This window comes from Arabidopsis lyrata, assembly GCF_000004255.2.
Source record: "Arabidopsis lyrata subsp. lyrata unplaced genomic scaffold ARALYscaffold_1, whole genome shotgun sequence".
NCBI lineage: Eukaryota > Viridiplantae > Streptophyta > Magnoliopsida > Brassicales > Brassicaceae > Arabidopsis > Arabidopsis lyrata.
In genome coordinates this window covers 29223069-29238251 of record NW_003302555.1, presented here as the reverse complement: position 1 = coordinate 29238251, position 15183 = coordinate 29223069, and the positions used below count along the sequence as shown (strand labels likewise).

Genomic DNA, 15183 nt, shown 5'->3' with positions numbered 1-15183 from the left:
AGGCAACATAAGTTCCCATGTGAGTATGTGACTCACCTCAGAAAAGATATCCCCACAATAAATGACATCACATAAAATTGCAATAATCATATATGTAACTCGAGATAGAAACCAGAATAAACATTCTCTTGTGCAAACTGATCAATGCTGTTGACTTTAGGGCTAAAACATAATCTAAATCACAAATATGAGTGCCAATACCTATAAGGTTAATCCTAAATACAAAGCATTTGATTGTGAGCAAGTTCCAATAACAAGACATAAGTGTAAAAACATTCATAGGCAACTTTTCATACCAAACCACCCATCCAATAAGCTTCCAATACTTTATCTCATCTAACCAAACCTTACTTTGTCTTTTATATATAATAGAATAAACTTAAGGGTAAGATTGGGTACGTGGGACGATTTAGACAGAGAATCTGTTTAAGCCATGTGATGCATAGAAGAAAGTGGCTGGCAGTAAGAATGGGACCATACCATAGCATTTAAGTGCTCCTGCTTCGCCTGGAAAGAGAGAAAGAGAGAGAATACGCCTTTGTAAATGGCCGCTGCTTTTATCGTCCATTTACTTGCTCTCCATTTCTTCTTATGTGTCCTGAAAATCACAAGTTCAATGGATAAAGACACTGATTATACCAGTTCTGTTATAGCAAAATCTAGAGATAAGTTAAGTAGCTTACCAGATGAGAAACGGGGGCAACACCTTAGGAAGTTGCAATCTGTAAGCTAACAGATAGCATCAAGATGGTCCCGGGGCAGACAAAGAGAGACTCTGAAAATCTGACTCTATTGTCAGAATTTTCAGCTGCACAACTCATACAACAGTCAGGATCCATTATATGACTGATCAAGAGAGAAACATGATGTTCAGCTTAAGGTACCAGAATTTTACAAGAACATAAGTCAGCCCTGAGAAACCCATATGAATTATCTTGCTAAATTTACAGTGGGATGATAAATAATGTTGAATTACAAATACAAGGGTTATAAAGAAACTAACCTATGCACCTAAGTGAATCAGAACCAGTAGAGCAAGCCTTAAATGCTAATTTTTACAGATTTCATAAGCACCAAATCAAAACCTCGACTACATCTACTACATCTACACCATTTCTTCCTACTTCGTTGTAACATATATATCACTGGTGAAATAACCCGAGATACCTACGCGCCTTAAATATGACAAGACTACTCCGGAGGTGCAGGATGAAGTTTGCAGAAAGATTGGTCTAATCTTCTGATAGAGAACTTTAGTGATCTGCATTCTTTTGCATTGTTTTAAACTCCTGTCTTAGTTCTTTGTCTGCAAAGTGAAGCAGACGTCTCAATCTCAGAACCATATCACAGTGAAACGGCAATGCCGTCCGCCTGTCCAGATATGCTGGACTAACAGTCATCCATGATAGAGCATGGAGTTCTGCCGCAATTGACTCAAGGATAAGATGGCTTTCAACCTCAAAATCTCTAGTTTCTTTGGTCCCTCCTCCCTGCTTCATGATTCCCTGAAGAATTCTGTCATGAGCATTGTCATAACCACCATAATAGTCTATGAGACTTACAGAAAGAACTGATGGCCATTCTTCTTTCATGTTTATTCTTGAGTCTTTTCTCATGGAAGGCACAGCTTTTGAAACAACAAATCCAGTAGACAAGGGGATTGCACAGCCTTTGCTCTGAAGGAGGTGAGCAAGTGGAGGTGACTCGGCAGTTAAACATGTAGGAAGCTGAAGAGGACTTGGGTGAAGAAAGCGCATGTTGGGTGATGGTATCATCATGTAAGAGAAAGCGGTAGACCCAAGAGACTTGACAGGAGTGAAACCTTCAATGTAGTTAACAGAACTCATACCAGTACTATTCTGGCCACCTCCTGCATAATTGTGCATATAACCATGCAAGTCAGTGTCTTGCTCCATATCTTATGAAAATTTATAATTGATCACACATATGAGCGAAATGCGGGGAACAAAAGAAAACAAATAAGAAAACTGACCAGCAGACACCAACTCAGCTGGAAGAACAAAATGTAGGGAGTGATCAAGTGAAACAGAAGCAAAACTGATGCTGTGAACCCACTGAAACAATCCTCTTGGAGTACCAGATATGGTTTGCCCACCCATTATCTGCTTTCTTCCAGCAGATTGCCCAATACTGCCTTTCACAAAGGTGGATGGTTTTGAATGAGAGCTGTAGAGTGTGCTAGTTGATGAGGCTCTCTCTTGAATCAGACTCAGATCCTGCTGTTGCAAGGAAGATCCGTTGCTGTTGGTGGCTATGCCAGAAGGCGCAGAACGTCGCAGTTGAATAGGCCACTTTTTAATCTCAGGACCTCCAGCTGAGTAAATAGCCTTTTGCCACTCTGTTATATCAGTCGCAAGCAGACAACAATAGCAGGGTTATGTACCATGCAATACTAGAGAATTATATTCCCAAGCGCAATTGAATAAGAGCGAGATGAAATATCAGATTAAGAACAGAATCTAAGGGTAAAATAAGCTAATTTACCTTGGTATTCAAGCTCGAAGAAATTCCCAATGCGTGTAATGACAAAATCCCTGGGTTTGAAAGATCCATTGTCAGGGGAGGAACACGCCTGTAGTATTTGACATCCCTGCTGCAGAACTTGAACAAAAAGACACTGCAGCCCTTTTGTATCCTGTCTACTGCTAATTCCACCAAAGGGAAAGATATGTGTGTCAAGCAATTCACCCCTGGCATCCGTCCAGATGCTTACAAGCCATCTCCAGTCCTCTGTCCAACCGTAGCAGCAATGTAAACTTGGAATAGCCTTTCCTTCAAGCTGGGATGCATCCCCCTGGGAGCTTGATCCCGATGTTATACCTTCCATTGAATTCATGCCAGGTCCAGAACCTCTGCCACCATCCTCGGGTATTGGCTTGGAAGACTCAGAACCCAAGCTGCCGAAAGTAGGTGAAACACCACGCTCCACAGAACCAGGCTCGGAAAGAATGAAAAGTGGTTCAAATAAATAGAAAATTTCATCATTAAGGTAAAAATCTCCATTTCTGCTTGGGTCGCAACTTAGTCCTCCAGATCTTGGTATTTGCCAGGAAGTAGAGGTATCCCAACCACTCGTTCTCAAGCTAACATCAATGTCACCATCTCTTGGATGTGTAGAACCTGTCATTCGAGAACCACCGCAGTCTTTCCAGATTCCTGAAATAGAGCTCATCGATGTCAACGCTGAAGAGGATCTGCTTGATAAAGATGATGAGAAAATTGCATCATTAGGCATTCCTCGTGAAATTCTCCGAGCTTTATTGTATACAGAAAAAGCAGTATCCTTGAGAATGACCAGCTCATTAAAGCTTGGACTTGTTATCCGGAAAATAGAATCAACCGACACCACTTGTAGAACTAATTTGGGGACACTAAACCCTGAAAGCACTGGAATGTGAGATATTGATGCTTCGTCAACAGCAGTAGAACTACCAAACGCCCTTGCAACCTGACTGTTGAGTATTGATCTCCTCTCTCTATCTGACTGTATTACTGATCCAAGTGCTATAGACGATTCGACGATCGTCCTTAAAACTGCTGAAGGATCAGGAAATGGACACACTATGTACACTACCTATAAGAAAAGTCGAGTCAACAAGTAACAACAGCTACACTTGGTAGAAGTCATATAAATACTTATCTCACTTAACATATGTATTTTCTAACTCATACTTACCATACAAGGACTTCCTGATCCTTCTTTCTGGTTTGTGTAAAGGGAAGATCCAAGCTTTAGACCTTTCAGCGCTTTTGATAAAGACTTCAGATAGCTATTCACATTCCACCCATTTGACAATGATAGAAAATAATCGCTGAGAGATCCCAGAAGCGATGTGTTATTGCTTTCAATCTTCATTGATTGAGGGCAATCAAGCAGAACAAATCCAGATGAGGATAATCTTCCAGCGTCCGTATCCATTTGATTTCCCAGGCTCTGTGGCAAATGGGTTCCCAGCCTGCACGTTTCATACACTATGCAACAAAAGGTACATTAGAAGAAAATGATGAGACAATATCAGAACTTTGTTCCACTAGAAACATTTTTTAACAGAAACCAGTTCCTATCATGTTTGAGCATAACCTCTTTCACAATAGATAAACTCGTTGACTCACCAGTTCCAAGTTGCTGGAAGAAATCAGCAGCAGCACAAGTTAAAGGATCAATATCCGGGCATACAACAGTATAGTTAATCTGCGAAAGGTAGCAAAGAACAACATCAGTTATCTTAATGAAGAAGATTATCACTAGGCCTAATTTGCAGGAAGACAAAAGCATATCTCTCAAAAAAATATCCTAAAAACTCACACTTTTTGGCAGAGCATATGGCTCAAACGGGGCCTTTTCCCAATGTGGCAAGGAGTTTGTAGATATCTTAAGCCAGTCATCTTGGTACCTGTCACAGGAAAAAGATGCATACATAACGAGAGCTCTAAATCTCCAGCAATACAGCCTGTAATCAAATTCTAAGATATCCTAAAAAGCAAATCATGAATACTTCATGAAATAACCCGACCACAAGGGCATCTTGATCAAGACCAAATTCTTTTTTTAAGGAAGACAGCTAATATAACAGACAGACATCTCTATACATACCCGACAAGTATAGCAGGTGATGGAAGAACAAACAGTGTCGGTCGGAGTAATTCTGAACTGTATATGTCTAGGCTCTGAGCCGTCTCCTCTCCTTTCCCACCATCTATTGCATTTGACACTGCTTGTTTGCCAAGATATTATTAATAATAGCACCATCAGAGATTTTGACACCATTCACTCTAAGATATCAATTAAAACCACAGTGGAAACAGTAGAGTTCAAGGAGATGAAAAGCAAGCGTGAGACTGAGAAATAATCAGAATAAGCGATCTACCTTCACTCAGGGCTGACTCAGCAGTAGATCCCTCAGAAATAGATCCTCCATCCCCCGATTGATTTCGGCCCTTGCACCAATCTGTCACAGATAATGGACCATCTGACTGACCAAATGCAGATTTCAGAGCTGTTTTGATGTCAGATTGCAGTAGAGTAATGACAGACGAAGGGAAAACCTGGAATAAAAAGAAAGCTCCATAATCAAGTTTAAACTGACAGAATGTATCATTGTGTATAACCTACAGTCGACCAGAAAAGAAAAGACGTAGTAGCAAGAGAAATATCAACAAGTTCAAACATTTTTTTTTTTTTTTTGGTCAAAGCTCAAACTTTTATACGGCAAATCTGTGACCACTTAATATTTCTAGCCCAAACTAACAATTAAGAATGTCAAAGACATTGGATAGCCTCATTTCCATGCATCTGACACCATTTTCAAAGCTTACCTCAGTAGAGAGTGGATCAACTAGCTTGACACCAGCAATGTCCAGAGAATGGCAGGAAGCCAAAGTTCCCCCACAACCTGCATGGCCAGCAGAGGGTCCACACGACAATTCCCGTCTCCATAACTCTTCCAATGCAAGCCAGCCATAAGGTCCATCTCCACAATCTGAATCCAGAGCTAAATCAACAAAAGAGGTAGCTTGCTGTACAAGTAGCGATATTCCATCTAGGAGCTCATGCAGAGGTTGCCTTTGACCATAAGAAAGTAAGCTGTCTTCGCTAAATGAACTATGGGGCAAGGATGACCCTGCTTCAATATTTGGCGAACTAGCAGGTTTTGCTGTTTTTGGGACTGAAACAGTCCGCCATACACCAACTGGTGCACTCATGTGGCTATCCAACATTCCTCCGTCAAAATCTCCAGCTATTCTGGTAGGTATATCTTTCTTATATATCTCGTTCCTTGCAGATATGTTGTCTGTCAGAGTACTAGGCTCATTTGGCAGCTGGTTCAGGAAAAAGTTTCCGCTAAGCCTAGTCAGACTAACAGGTGAACTGTGCTTTGAAGAAGTGTGCCGCATCCTACACATGAAAGCTTGGAACATAACGTTTCCCACGTCTGTTGCCAGCAAGGTCTTCGAAGATAATAAGGTTCTAACAACAGCAGATATACCATCAGTCTTTTTCCCCTGCACGACCTTAACAGCATTCGCAGCACTATGTTTTGAGTGTTTTGAATGAGAGACACCCTCCTTTGTACTATTGTTGTCACTGATAACAGTAGGTAGCTTATCATGTTGGTCCTTTCTACCCTCTACTTGAGTGTAATGCTCCCTCGAATGAAACAAAGTTCTGCCATCATTGTTACCAATGCATGATTTTGATCCAAACAAAATCTTATTGCCCGCTCCATCAGAATCAGTGGTAGGTGGTGTGGCTCCATAAACATAATTACTCGTTCTTGAATTTGAACTCTCCACTTTATGAGATTTGGGAAGATATGGGCTTTTGAAATACGTCGAGGAAATCTCGCTCATAGGTGCTTCTACAGCTCCATACTCAGGAGCGAAGGTCATCATCGCCTCTGCTTTCATTAAATGATCGAACTCACTAGTGGAAGAGATCGACATTTGATATGAAGGAACTGAAGTGATACTGCTGTTGAGAACTTCTTGACTTTTAATAAGGCACTCATCAATGATAGGGGGAACAGGATTAAAGCTCTCAAAAGAGGAAAACCCGACAGGCAAAACGATTTGGTCTGATACATCCATCATATCCACTGGACTGGAACCTACATCAGCAGAATCTGGAGGGAAAATGAGCGCATGCGACTCTGCAGTTCCCGGTGGCTACACAAACATAATACATAAGGTGTTATATTATATAAGAATTGACACCAAAGGCAATATGACCGAAACACAATAAGAGGCATGGCAGGAATGGGGAAAGGGAAGCAGACGACCCTTCCTCCCAAACATCTCTGAGAAACAGTCTAGATATCTGAGCTTATGCAGGACCTACATATCAATCACCAGTATATGGAATGCAGATAAAAGTTTCTTGATTAATATTATGATAGGTAACATCCAGAAGACGAGAATTACCTCCCCGAAAGGCAAAGCATCGTTCTCAAAGAAGTCACCAAAGTCTCCAAACTCTGAAAGAAGGGCCTTTATATCCATGCCAACTTCTCTGTCATCATCATCATCGTCAGCATCCCAATCCCAACCAACTTGATCATTTTCAATGCCTGGAACACCAGCTTATTAGTTTTAGTGGAAACGAATCCTGACTTGTATGCTTCTTGAATAGGTGCATCAGTGACAGTACCTACTTGACCGAATGACTCTGCCATCCCTGTTCGCGGTCGCTTGGAACCCTGCAAAGAATGTTAAGTTACTTATATGATGTTGATTTATTGTATTGAGCATGTTAGTGCTACAATCGACAATTCAGTTTCCTCATCAGTATCATGCAAACTCCACCCTTTCCATAGATAAAAGTCATACCATTTTTGGGCGATCATCATTAGAAGTAAGACCAGATTGCCTACACGTCAAAGAATCTGCATCAGCGTCAAGGTCACCAGTTCTTGACGTCATCCTCCAGCCACTCCCGCTGGAAGCGCTACTTGTTGAACTAATGCTGCTATTACGGCTACTACCACTGCTATTGTAATCATTCTTTTCATAAAACCCATCACTCTTATTTTCAGACGCTCCAAGGAAGTCAAAATCACCAGCCCTGCATAAAATCAAGTTCACATATTCAGGGATCATGGACAGTTACGCATATAATTGAAACAAAACTCGGAAATGCCACAGCTCTCACTCCTACGGAGCTTCAAATAATGAAGATTACAAAACATTCGGTTTCTCAGAACAGTTAGGGCATTTCCAGACCACTGTTTTGTGGATTTCTTTTGAGGTTTAAATGTAGACGAGATAGAAGAAAAAGACTCACCAGTGCATAAATAACGATGAGCCTGCTAGTGACGGGCCTATCCAGTTTTGAAGCCAAAATCTGCAAGTATGATTTCACCTTGCATCAGCTCCAAGCTGAGGAAAGATCATAAGTATTACATCTTTTTAACATGGGTCTGAGACAATTCCTAATAACCCTTTCACTATGATCACACAGTCAATTTTTCTTAATACATACATGAAATTCAACAGAAACTAAATTAATTTCAGTATAGCCAATCTGGATCTTACCATTAAGTACTCAATGAATTCTAAATAACCTCCTCACCAAGTCAATTTACCTTTTCAAAGAAAATTTAGCAAATGCCGACTGTAAGATTGGCACAAGCACTGCCTCAGCTGGATAAATGAACTTTTTTTCACAAACTGATAAAAGATCTGGTTGTCCTTTACGGTGATCTTTACTCCCAACTGAAGGTTCAGGACACTGATTATGGGGCAAGTTAACTGCAAAGTTCGAATTAGCTTGACTTGTGTTGTCATTTTTATTGTCATTTTTATTTTGGCAGCAACCAAGTGTAACTTCCACGTAGCAATGATTGCCGTTTATCAGACGGGACCCACGACCAACATATCCACTCGAAGTCCTTAAGTTTCCAGAACTGTGTGAGAAAAAAATATTAGTTGAGAAATTGGATTCATCAGATTAACGGCTATGCACTTCACAAAAATGTTGACTTGGACATTGGAAAGCAAAGGTATGAATTGTACCTGAAGTAGACTTGCTTGACAAAGTCATTGGGACAGAATCCAGTGAGGCTGCCCCGCATTCCATGAGGAGAAACAATCACTGGTGGGAATAACATAAGCCTGTGAGAAGTGTTTCTATCAAATAAAAAGCTCTCATCTTTCAAGAAGCATGTGTAGAAGGCGGATATCATTTCAGGTATCAATTCAAGAAGTTTGGCTTTATAGAATTACATGTAGCATAATCTATTATCCCCACTCTTGGCCAACCCCAAACATTACAGAAAAGCTCTTGTGACATGCAAAAGAATGAGATGCTAAGTCTTTGCTCGATGAAATTAGGTAAAAGTAGCAGTAGACTACACTAGCTTTTTTTGGAGTGGATGCATTGAAAATTGAGTTCAAAGTCTCATGCTCTCAATCTATACAGTATTACAACAGTACACAGCAGGAAGAGGTCAACTAACATCTAGAACTAGTTCCATCAAAATCGTAGACAAGTAGGAGAATATATCATTCCAAATGATGATGGAAACATGACTAACCTGGAAGCCTATAACTGGAGTTTTTCAAAGAACTCCTTAACATTCTTTCAGCATCGCCACTTGAAAGTGTGCGGACATTCCTTTGTGCATAAAAAAGTACAGTTAGTTTCTATGTGAAGCACTAAACCATAACTTGGAACATGTATAACAAAAAGCTTTACAGACTTGGCAGATATAATGACATGGACAAAAACTGCCTCTTCGGTAGCAGCAAAGATGAATTCAACAGTAGGCTGTCCCCTCCTGCATAAATATCCACATAGCATTAGCCAGGAGATGAGCCACAGACCTAATCATAGACTTCTTTCGATTTTAACAATTACACGCAGGAAACTAAGGTCTCACAGACCCATATTTAATGAAAGCTATGTGATGAGATATAATCGAAAAGCCAGAGAGAAAAAAAGAAGAAGATATATTAGCTAAAAGGTAACAGGTAAATAAACAAACTCAGCGATTATAACACATGGTCTAGCTTAGATGGTAAGAGGTTGCAGATACCTCAAATATTCTTCGCTTTGAGGGCTGAATTTTGAAAACACATCTCCAAATCTCATGTAGGAAAGTCCAGATAATGCTCTGTCGCAATATCAAACAAGTTAATATGATACTCTAATCCATTATGTCTGAAGATAATAAAAATCTAACCTTTCAATGCAATTACGTAAAGACTGTGAAAAGGCAACTGATATCTCTTCAGAGTCCCCAGGTGCTACCCAAATTCCTGACGCAACAACTTTCAATAGGAGAAAAAAGAAAAGTAAGGACATGTATACCAAGATAAGCATAGACAACAGGCATGTTCACTAAACAGTCATAATCAGTATAGAGACAATATGTTTGAATATATTGAGGCGAAAAAAGATGAATAAATCATAAGGAAAATATACCTCTAAGCTTTGACACAGCAGCCTGAGCTTTATCAGTGATTGATGAATGACGCCCAGGTAGAAAAAGCCAAAGCTTAATCTTTTCATCTGAGCAGCAACAAGGAATGATTTTCAGATACAACTATAAAGTTACAAAATTTAAGTACCAGATTGCGATTTAGTATTACCAGGGTTATATAAACCTTGAGATGGATCCCAAGGTCCAACAAAAGAATTGGTCCAAGTGGTAAGAAACCCTTCCTTCTGCAACCGTAGATGAGAGGAAAGCACAAGATATGTTGCAACATCATTCTGCTCAGCTCTTGAACTGAACAAAAACTCCAGAGTGACCAGACTAATTAGTACACTTTCATTAAGTAAACACTAAAACTACCCATTGAAAAAGCTTAAAGCTTTAACCTTCTATCAGAACCAGGATTCAGCTCAGTTTCACTCGGAAGTAACTGAAACCAAGAAACATTATGTAGACCACCCTGTAAAATCATGTATTACGAATTAGTCAATTCTCAAAACCAATTCTCACTCACACATTAGGAAAAAAAAAGATGATAGAAGAAGACTTACAATTCTGAAAACATTAGTCCACATAACTTGGGGATAGATACAACAAGTTCAATCCTTTTTTTCTACAAATTATCCCAAAATCATCGTCTTGAAGCGTTCGGGATTGGAAGACGTTGTCAATTTCTAGCTCGATCTTCTCTCCTTTGATGTTGTTGCGAGGTTTCTTTTGATCAAAAATCTTCAATACATAGAAAAATTCATCTCAACACGAAATCTCTCGTGGTTTCATAAAACCAGATCCAAACGCGCTCTTTAGTTAGGGTTCTTTTTTTTTTTCCGCTCTTACTAATTCTTTTTTTGTCTGGCCCAATTAGTCAGGCCCAAATCATTATTTTTCACTTCAAAAAAAATTTCTCCTACCATAAAAGTGTTTTTGAATTTTCCATGATATCAAGTAATGTTGGTAAGATCTTATTCTTTCGAGTTCCCATGACTTGCATCAATCAAATGAACCAACCAACCAATGCTATATTTCCTAGATTTTGTATATCACGTACGATATAGCTACACCGCCAACAATGTCTTTAGGTTCCATAGATTTTTGAAGAAATATGTATTTGTTTGTCTCGAGCCTTATGGGATGTATCGTTCGAAATATTTTACATATTTAAACAAAAACAATTGTTTCAGGTTGATTAAGATTATGATATGAAAATTTTGATTTAACAAAGTGTTTAGTTATGTAAACGTGAATTAGGCTCTTGTAGATTTGATTTAATCAATTCTTTATTAGTTTATTATTTGGCTCGAGCAATACTCAATCATGTGTAGATCAACAACTTCTCAGCAGATTTTTATTTTTATTTAAACAATGACGACACTTACTAATTGATTTCATTATAATTAAACTTAAAGATCAAGGCTTTAATTATTTATATTCGACTCCGAAATGATACTAGTTCTTGCTTCATCTGATCTCTCAAGACTCTTCTCAGTAACTTGTTAGAAGCTGTTCTTGGAAACTCTGGCACAATCTTCACAAAACTCACCTGCAAGTTTTTTGCAAAATCCATTTTTTAAGCAGACAAAAACTCTTTTCGCGCGTAACTTTGAATTTTTTGCGAAAAAGATATTAATTACCTTGAAGAGAGGATTAAGATCTTTTTGAATGGTTCTTGAAAATTTCATCTTTAGCTCTTCCTCACTCTGTTTCTTGAACCCTTCTTTCAAGACGGCGAATATGACCAGCAACTCTGGACCACCGTTAGGTGGTGTTAAGCTGACTGCAGCTGTCTCAGAGATGCACTCATCAGCTTGATCACACACCCATTCAATCTCAATAGAACTCGTCTGCGTTATAACAGAGATACAAGAGATGAAAACTTATAAAACACTCGAAGCTGTGTTGAAATACATACAGTACAGTGTAATACCTTAATGCCTCCAAGGTTCATGGTATCATCAGCTCTGCCTTGAACATTGTAATATCCTCCTATGGTTCGCTTCACGATGTCACCGTGTCTTCTAAGTCTCTGCAGAACGGAACGGAACAGAACAGAGGAACAAATTAAGTGATCTCGGTGTGCAAATATGGTTTAACTTTGAACATCTGTCTTACTACTCACTGTGTCCTTGTACATTGGCATTCCCTTGAAGTAAACCTCGTCGTGGTTTGCGTTCAGAAGTCTATCCGTGGCCCCAAGGTGCTGGGGGAGCAAACCGACTTCTCCAGTACATGGTTGATCATCCGGCTGCAAAAAACCAGTCTTAATCAATCTCTGGATATTCTTAGATAACACCCCAAATGTCTAAAGTTTCAGTTTATCACATATGGGACGCCATTTTCATCGAAAATGATGATTCTAGTTGTCATGGATGGTGTGCTAAACGCTCCAAAAGCCTGCGGTTGAAGCGGGCTTCCTATGATGTATGAAGAAGCGAGTTCCGTGCCTCCACAGCATTCGATCACAGGTTTGTAATAAGCTTTAGAAGAAAGCCAGAGAACATCATCAACATTGGAAGCTTCTCCTGTAGTGGCGAAATACCTAACAAAGCACAACACCTTCTAAGTTAAATTTTCTCGTATAAGCCCAAAAAACCGAGGTTTGTTGCTCCTTACTTAATCTTTGTCCAATTAAGCCCTTCCATACAGTTTGTCCTCTTCCAAGTTTTCACCAAGCTCGGAACAGTACCAAGAACCATAACTCCAGCATCCTGGAGTAATATCAAGCACAAATAAGTGCGGCTTTATCTAATATTACCACGATTGAAAAGGAGGTAACAATGGAGATTTCTGTCTTGCCTGAACAAACTTTCCAAAACCGCGTCCAAGAGGAGACCCTTGATAGAGAGCAAGTGTTGCACCGGTTAGAAAGCAGGAGAATATAAGAGTTGGTCCCATTACCCATCCAAGATTTGTAGGCCAACAATATGTGTTACCCACTTGGACATCAAGATGAGCCCATCCATCACAAGCACTACGAATTGGCGAGAGCTGTGTCCACGGTATAGCTTTCGGTTCACCTGTTTAAGAAAAAATAACTAATTAATAGATGCATCTAAACAAATCTATTACAATTTGATCACATTATTTGTACCTGTAGTTCCAGATGAGAAGAGAATGTTAATCACAGAGGCTACAGGTAGATGAATCGGACGATAATAGTTCTCTCCACTGCAAGCCAAATTGGAGCATGTCTCATCTACACTCTTCGAGTGATTGAAAATGTAGAGATGTAAACAATTTACCTAAGATGGGTTTTCGCATTGGAAAGAAAGTCCATCCATGATATATCCTGTTCTCTTAACTGAACACGCAATTTACCTGAAGCTGGGAGGACAATGACCTTAGATGGAGCAGCTTCAACCACCCGACTAGAGGAAAGAAAGATAAGTTTAGATATATTTATGTTGTTGGTTCATTAAGTTGCAAAAACAGCCACAGCAAGACCAATTTTGTCACCTGTATAAAGGAAATCTTCGACCTCCTCTGAGTATGTAATCCTGAAAACGCAATAAGAGATATCTGACATTGTACGGGATAGATACAAGGCGAAAAGATGTGAGTCAGGCTGTTGATAAGGTTCGTCAGTGCACAAACCTGAGTGAATATGCCTTTTGCTTTAGAAATTTTCAACCGTGTTGCAATTTCTTTAGCTGCAAAGCTGTCTGCGATGGAGACAACAATGCAACCGGCCAATATGATTGCGAAATATATAATCACTGCATCAACTGTCATTGGCATATCGATTGCAATCGTGTCACCCTTCTCAAAACTTCCACCTATCGCATTTGCCACCAACCTTTTCAAGTAAATGTATCAAAACCACCATTGATAGCTTTAAAATGAGATCACACAACAGAATGATTGATAAGAGACTTTCATGTGACATACATTACTTGTTCGCGGAGTTGTTTTAATGTCATTTGATTGACTGGAGAATCATCAAAGCCTTCATTACGCCATACAACAGCCATACTATCATCCTCCTTTTTGAGATGACTTGAAGGCATCAGACAACACTCAGCGATATTAAGAACAGCATCAGGGAGCCAAGTCCCTCCAGGTTTTGATTTGTCAAGGATACACCTCGGAGGAGTATGAAACACAAGTGAAAGCTCATCGATAACAATTGACCAATAAACCTGACAATGATATTAAATTAGACCAAACCAGAGCTGCCGCAAAGATTCTTTTTTTCAACGTTCAACGTCAATGCTTACTTCAGGGTGTTCAACTGAGAATCTCCGGAAAAGTTCAAAACTTTCAAGAGGGTTCTTGTATGTAGGACCAAGAAGTCTTGACCCGTGAGTTTCCATCAGCTTCCCCAAATTTGTTGATTTTGACTGAGATCTAAACACACACAAAGAAGAAAAAAGACAAGACACTAAGGATTTCAGACAATCAGCTGTATCTTACAGATATATTTCAGAATTTTGAACAAGTTCATGACACGTACGGAGAAGGAAACCAATAGAGAGGAGGGCCAAGAGCAGATGAGTCCCAGTTTGAGTAGACAGAGTAGTAGAGAAGCTGATGCAGGGGATGAGGATGCCATGGCTTAAGCGAACTCTCATCCACCAAAGCCTTCCATTGATCTCTTGGATCAGTCTCTATAGCCGTTGAAATCACATCCCTCACCAATTTGTCAAATCCCTTAGCGTCTTCCAAAGTCAATCCAGCTTTGACATAGTCATCGCAACTCAATTCTCCTATGCTCTTCCACATCTCTCTCTATACATATGCAAGTTATCGTCTTTGTGATGCTTTAAAGTTTAAAGCCTGTCAATGGTGGTAGACTGGTAGGTAGATTATGTGGACAAGAAAATTCTCATCTTTTGTTTTGTTTTGCTATAAAACAGTAAAGGTTTAACTCCTCAGTAAACATCGGACCATACTCTTTGGCTCTGCTGAGTTCTTGATTCATCAAAGAAACCAATTTTACCCATCTTGGCTGCAAGAATTGAAAATTGTTAAATTCTACTAAAGCTCCAAATTCTTGATTCCACTAGCATAAGAACTCAAGATTCTGACTCAAGCCAACAAATTCTTCTAGGTCTAGAGAACGAGGATATTTAATCAGAAGGACCATTAAGGTTAGCAATCCAATGGTAGATATTACCGAAAAGATGGCTTCAATGCACCATATCCAAAACGTGGCTTATTGATGAGATCGATGGATCTCTTAAAAATATTGCTTTGGCTGACATGACGGAAACAATAAACTAGAGCTGTT

General features: G+C 39.5%; 2 protein-coding genes across 3 annotated transcripts; both read right to left on the bottom strand.

Moving 5' to 3' along the window:
- Positions 1–817: 817 nt before the first annotated feature.
- LOC9327891 (mediator of RNA polymerase II transcription subunit 13) lies at positions 818–10782 on the bottom strand. 2 transcript variants are annotated; one of them, XM_021010819.1, is made up of 23 exons: positions 10508–10782; positions 10343–10416; positions 10111–10250; positions 9944–10030; positions 9702–9789; positions 9555–9632; positions 9219–9296; positions 9054–9133; positions 8533–8611; positions 8103–8423; positions 7802–7861; positions 7348–7582; positions 7169–7217; positions 6943–7088; positions 5338–6687; positions 4890–5067; positions 4616–4733; positions 4328–4415; positions 4135–4213; positions 3698–3993; positions 2506–3595; positions 1994–2359; positions 818–1870 (listed from the first exon to the last, which is right to left on the bottom strand). In XM_021010819.1, the coding sequence occupies exons 1-23, from the start codon at positions 10529–10531 to the stop codon at positions 1254–1256; spliced, it is 5721 nt and encodes a 1906-aa protein (XP_020866478.1). In that variant the 5' UTR covers positions 10532–10782; the 3' UTR covers positions 818–1253. The 2 variants fall into 2 exon arrangements, with proteins under 2 accessions (XP_020866478.1, XP_020866479.1); XM_021010820.1 differs by lacking the exons at positions 9219–9296; positions 9555–9632; positions 9702–9789; ... (2 more) ...; positions 10343–10416; positions 10508–10782 and having other exon boundaries at positions 8533–8631.
- A 491-nt stretch (positions 10783–11273) lies between these two features.
- LOC110224786 (probable acyl-activating enzyme 18, peroxisomal) lies at positions 11274–15156 on the bottom strand. The gene is made up of 15 exons (XM_021011935.1): positions 15070–15156; positions 14407–14901; positions 14171–14300; positions 13842–14092; positions 13548–13749; positions 13410–13450; positions 13196–13321; positions 13045–13121; positions 12750–12970; positions 12567–12661; positions 12276–12492; positions 12073–12198; positions 11881–11979; positions 11588–11797; positions 11274–11496 (listed from the first exon to the last, which is right to left on the bottom strand). The coding sequence occupies exons 2-15, from the start codon at positions 14673–14675 to the stop codon at positions 11380–11382; spliced, it is 2181 nt and encodes a 726-aa protein (XP_020867594.1). The 5' UTR covers positions 14676–14901; positions 15070–15156; the 3' UTR covers positions 11274–11379.
- Positions 15157–15183: the final 27 nt, after the last annotated feature.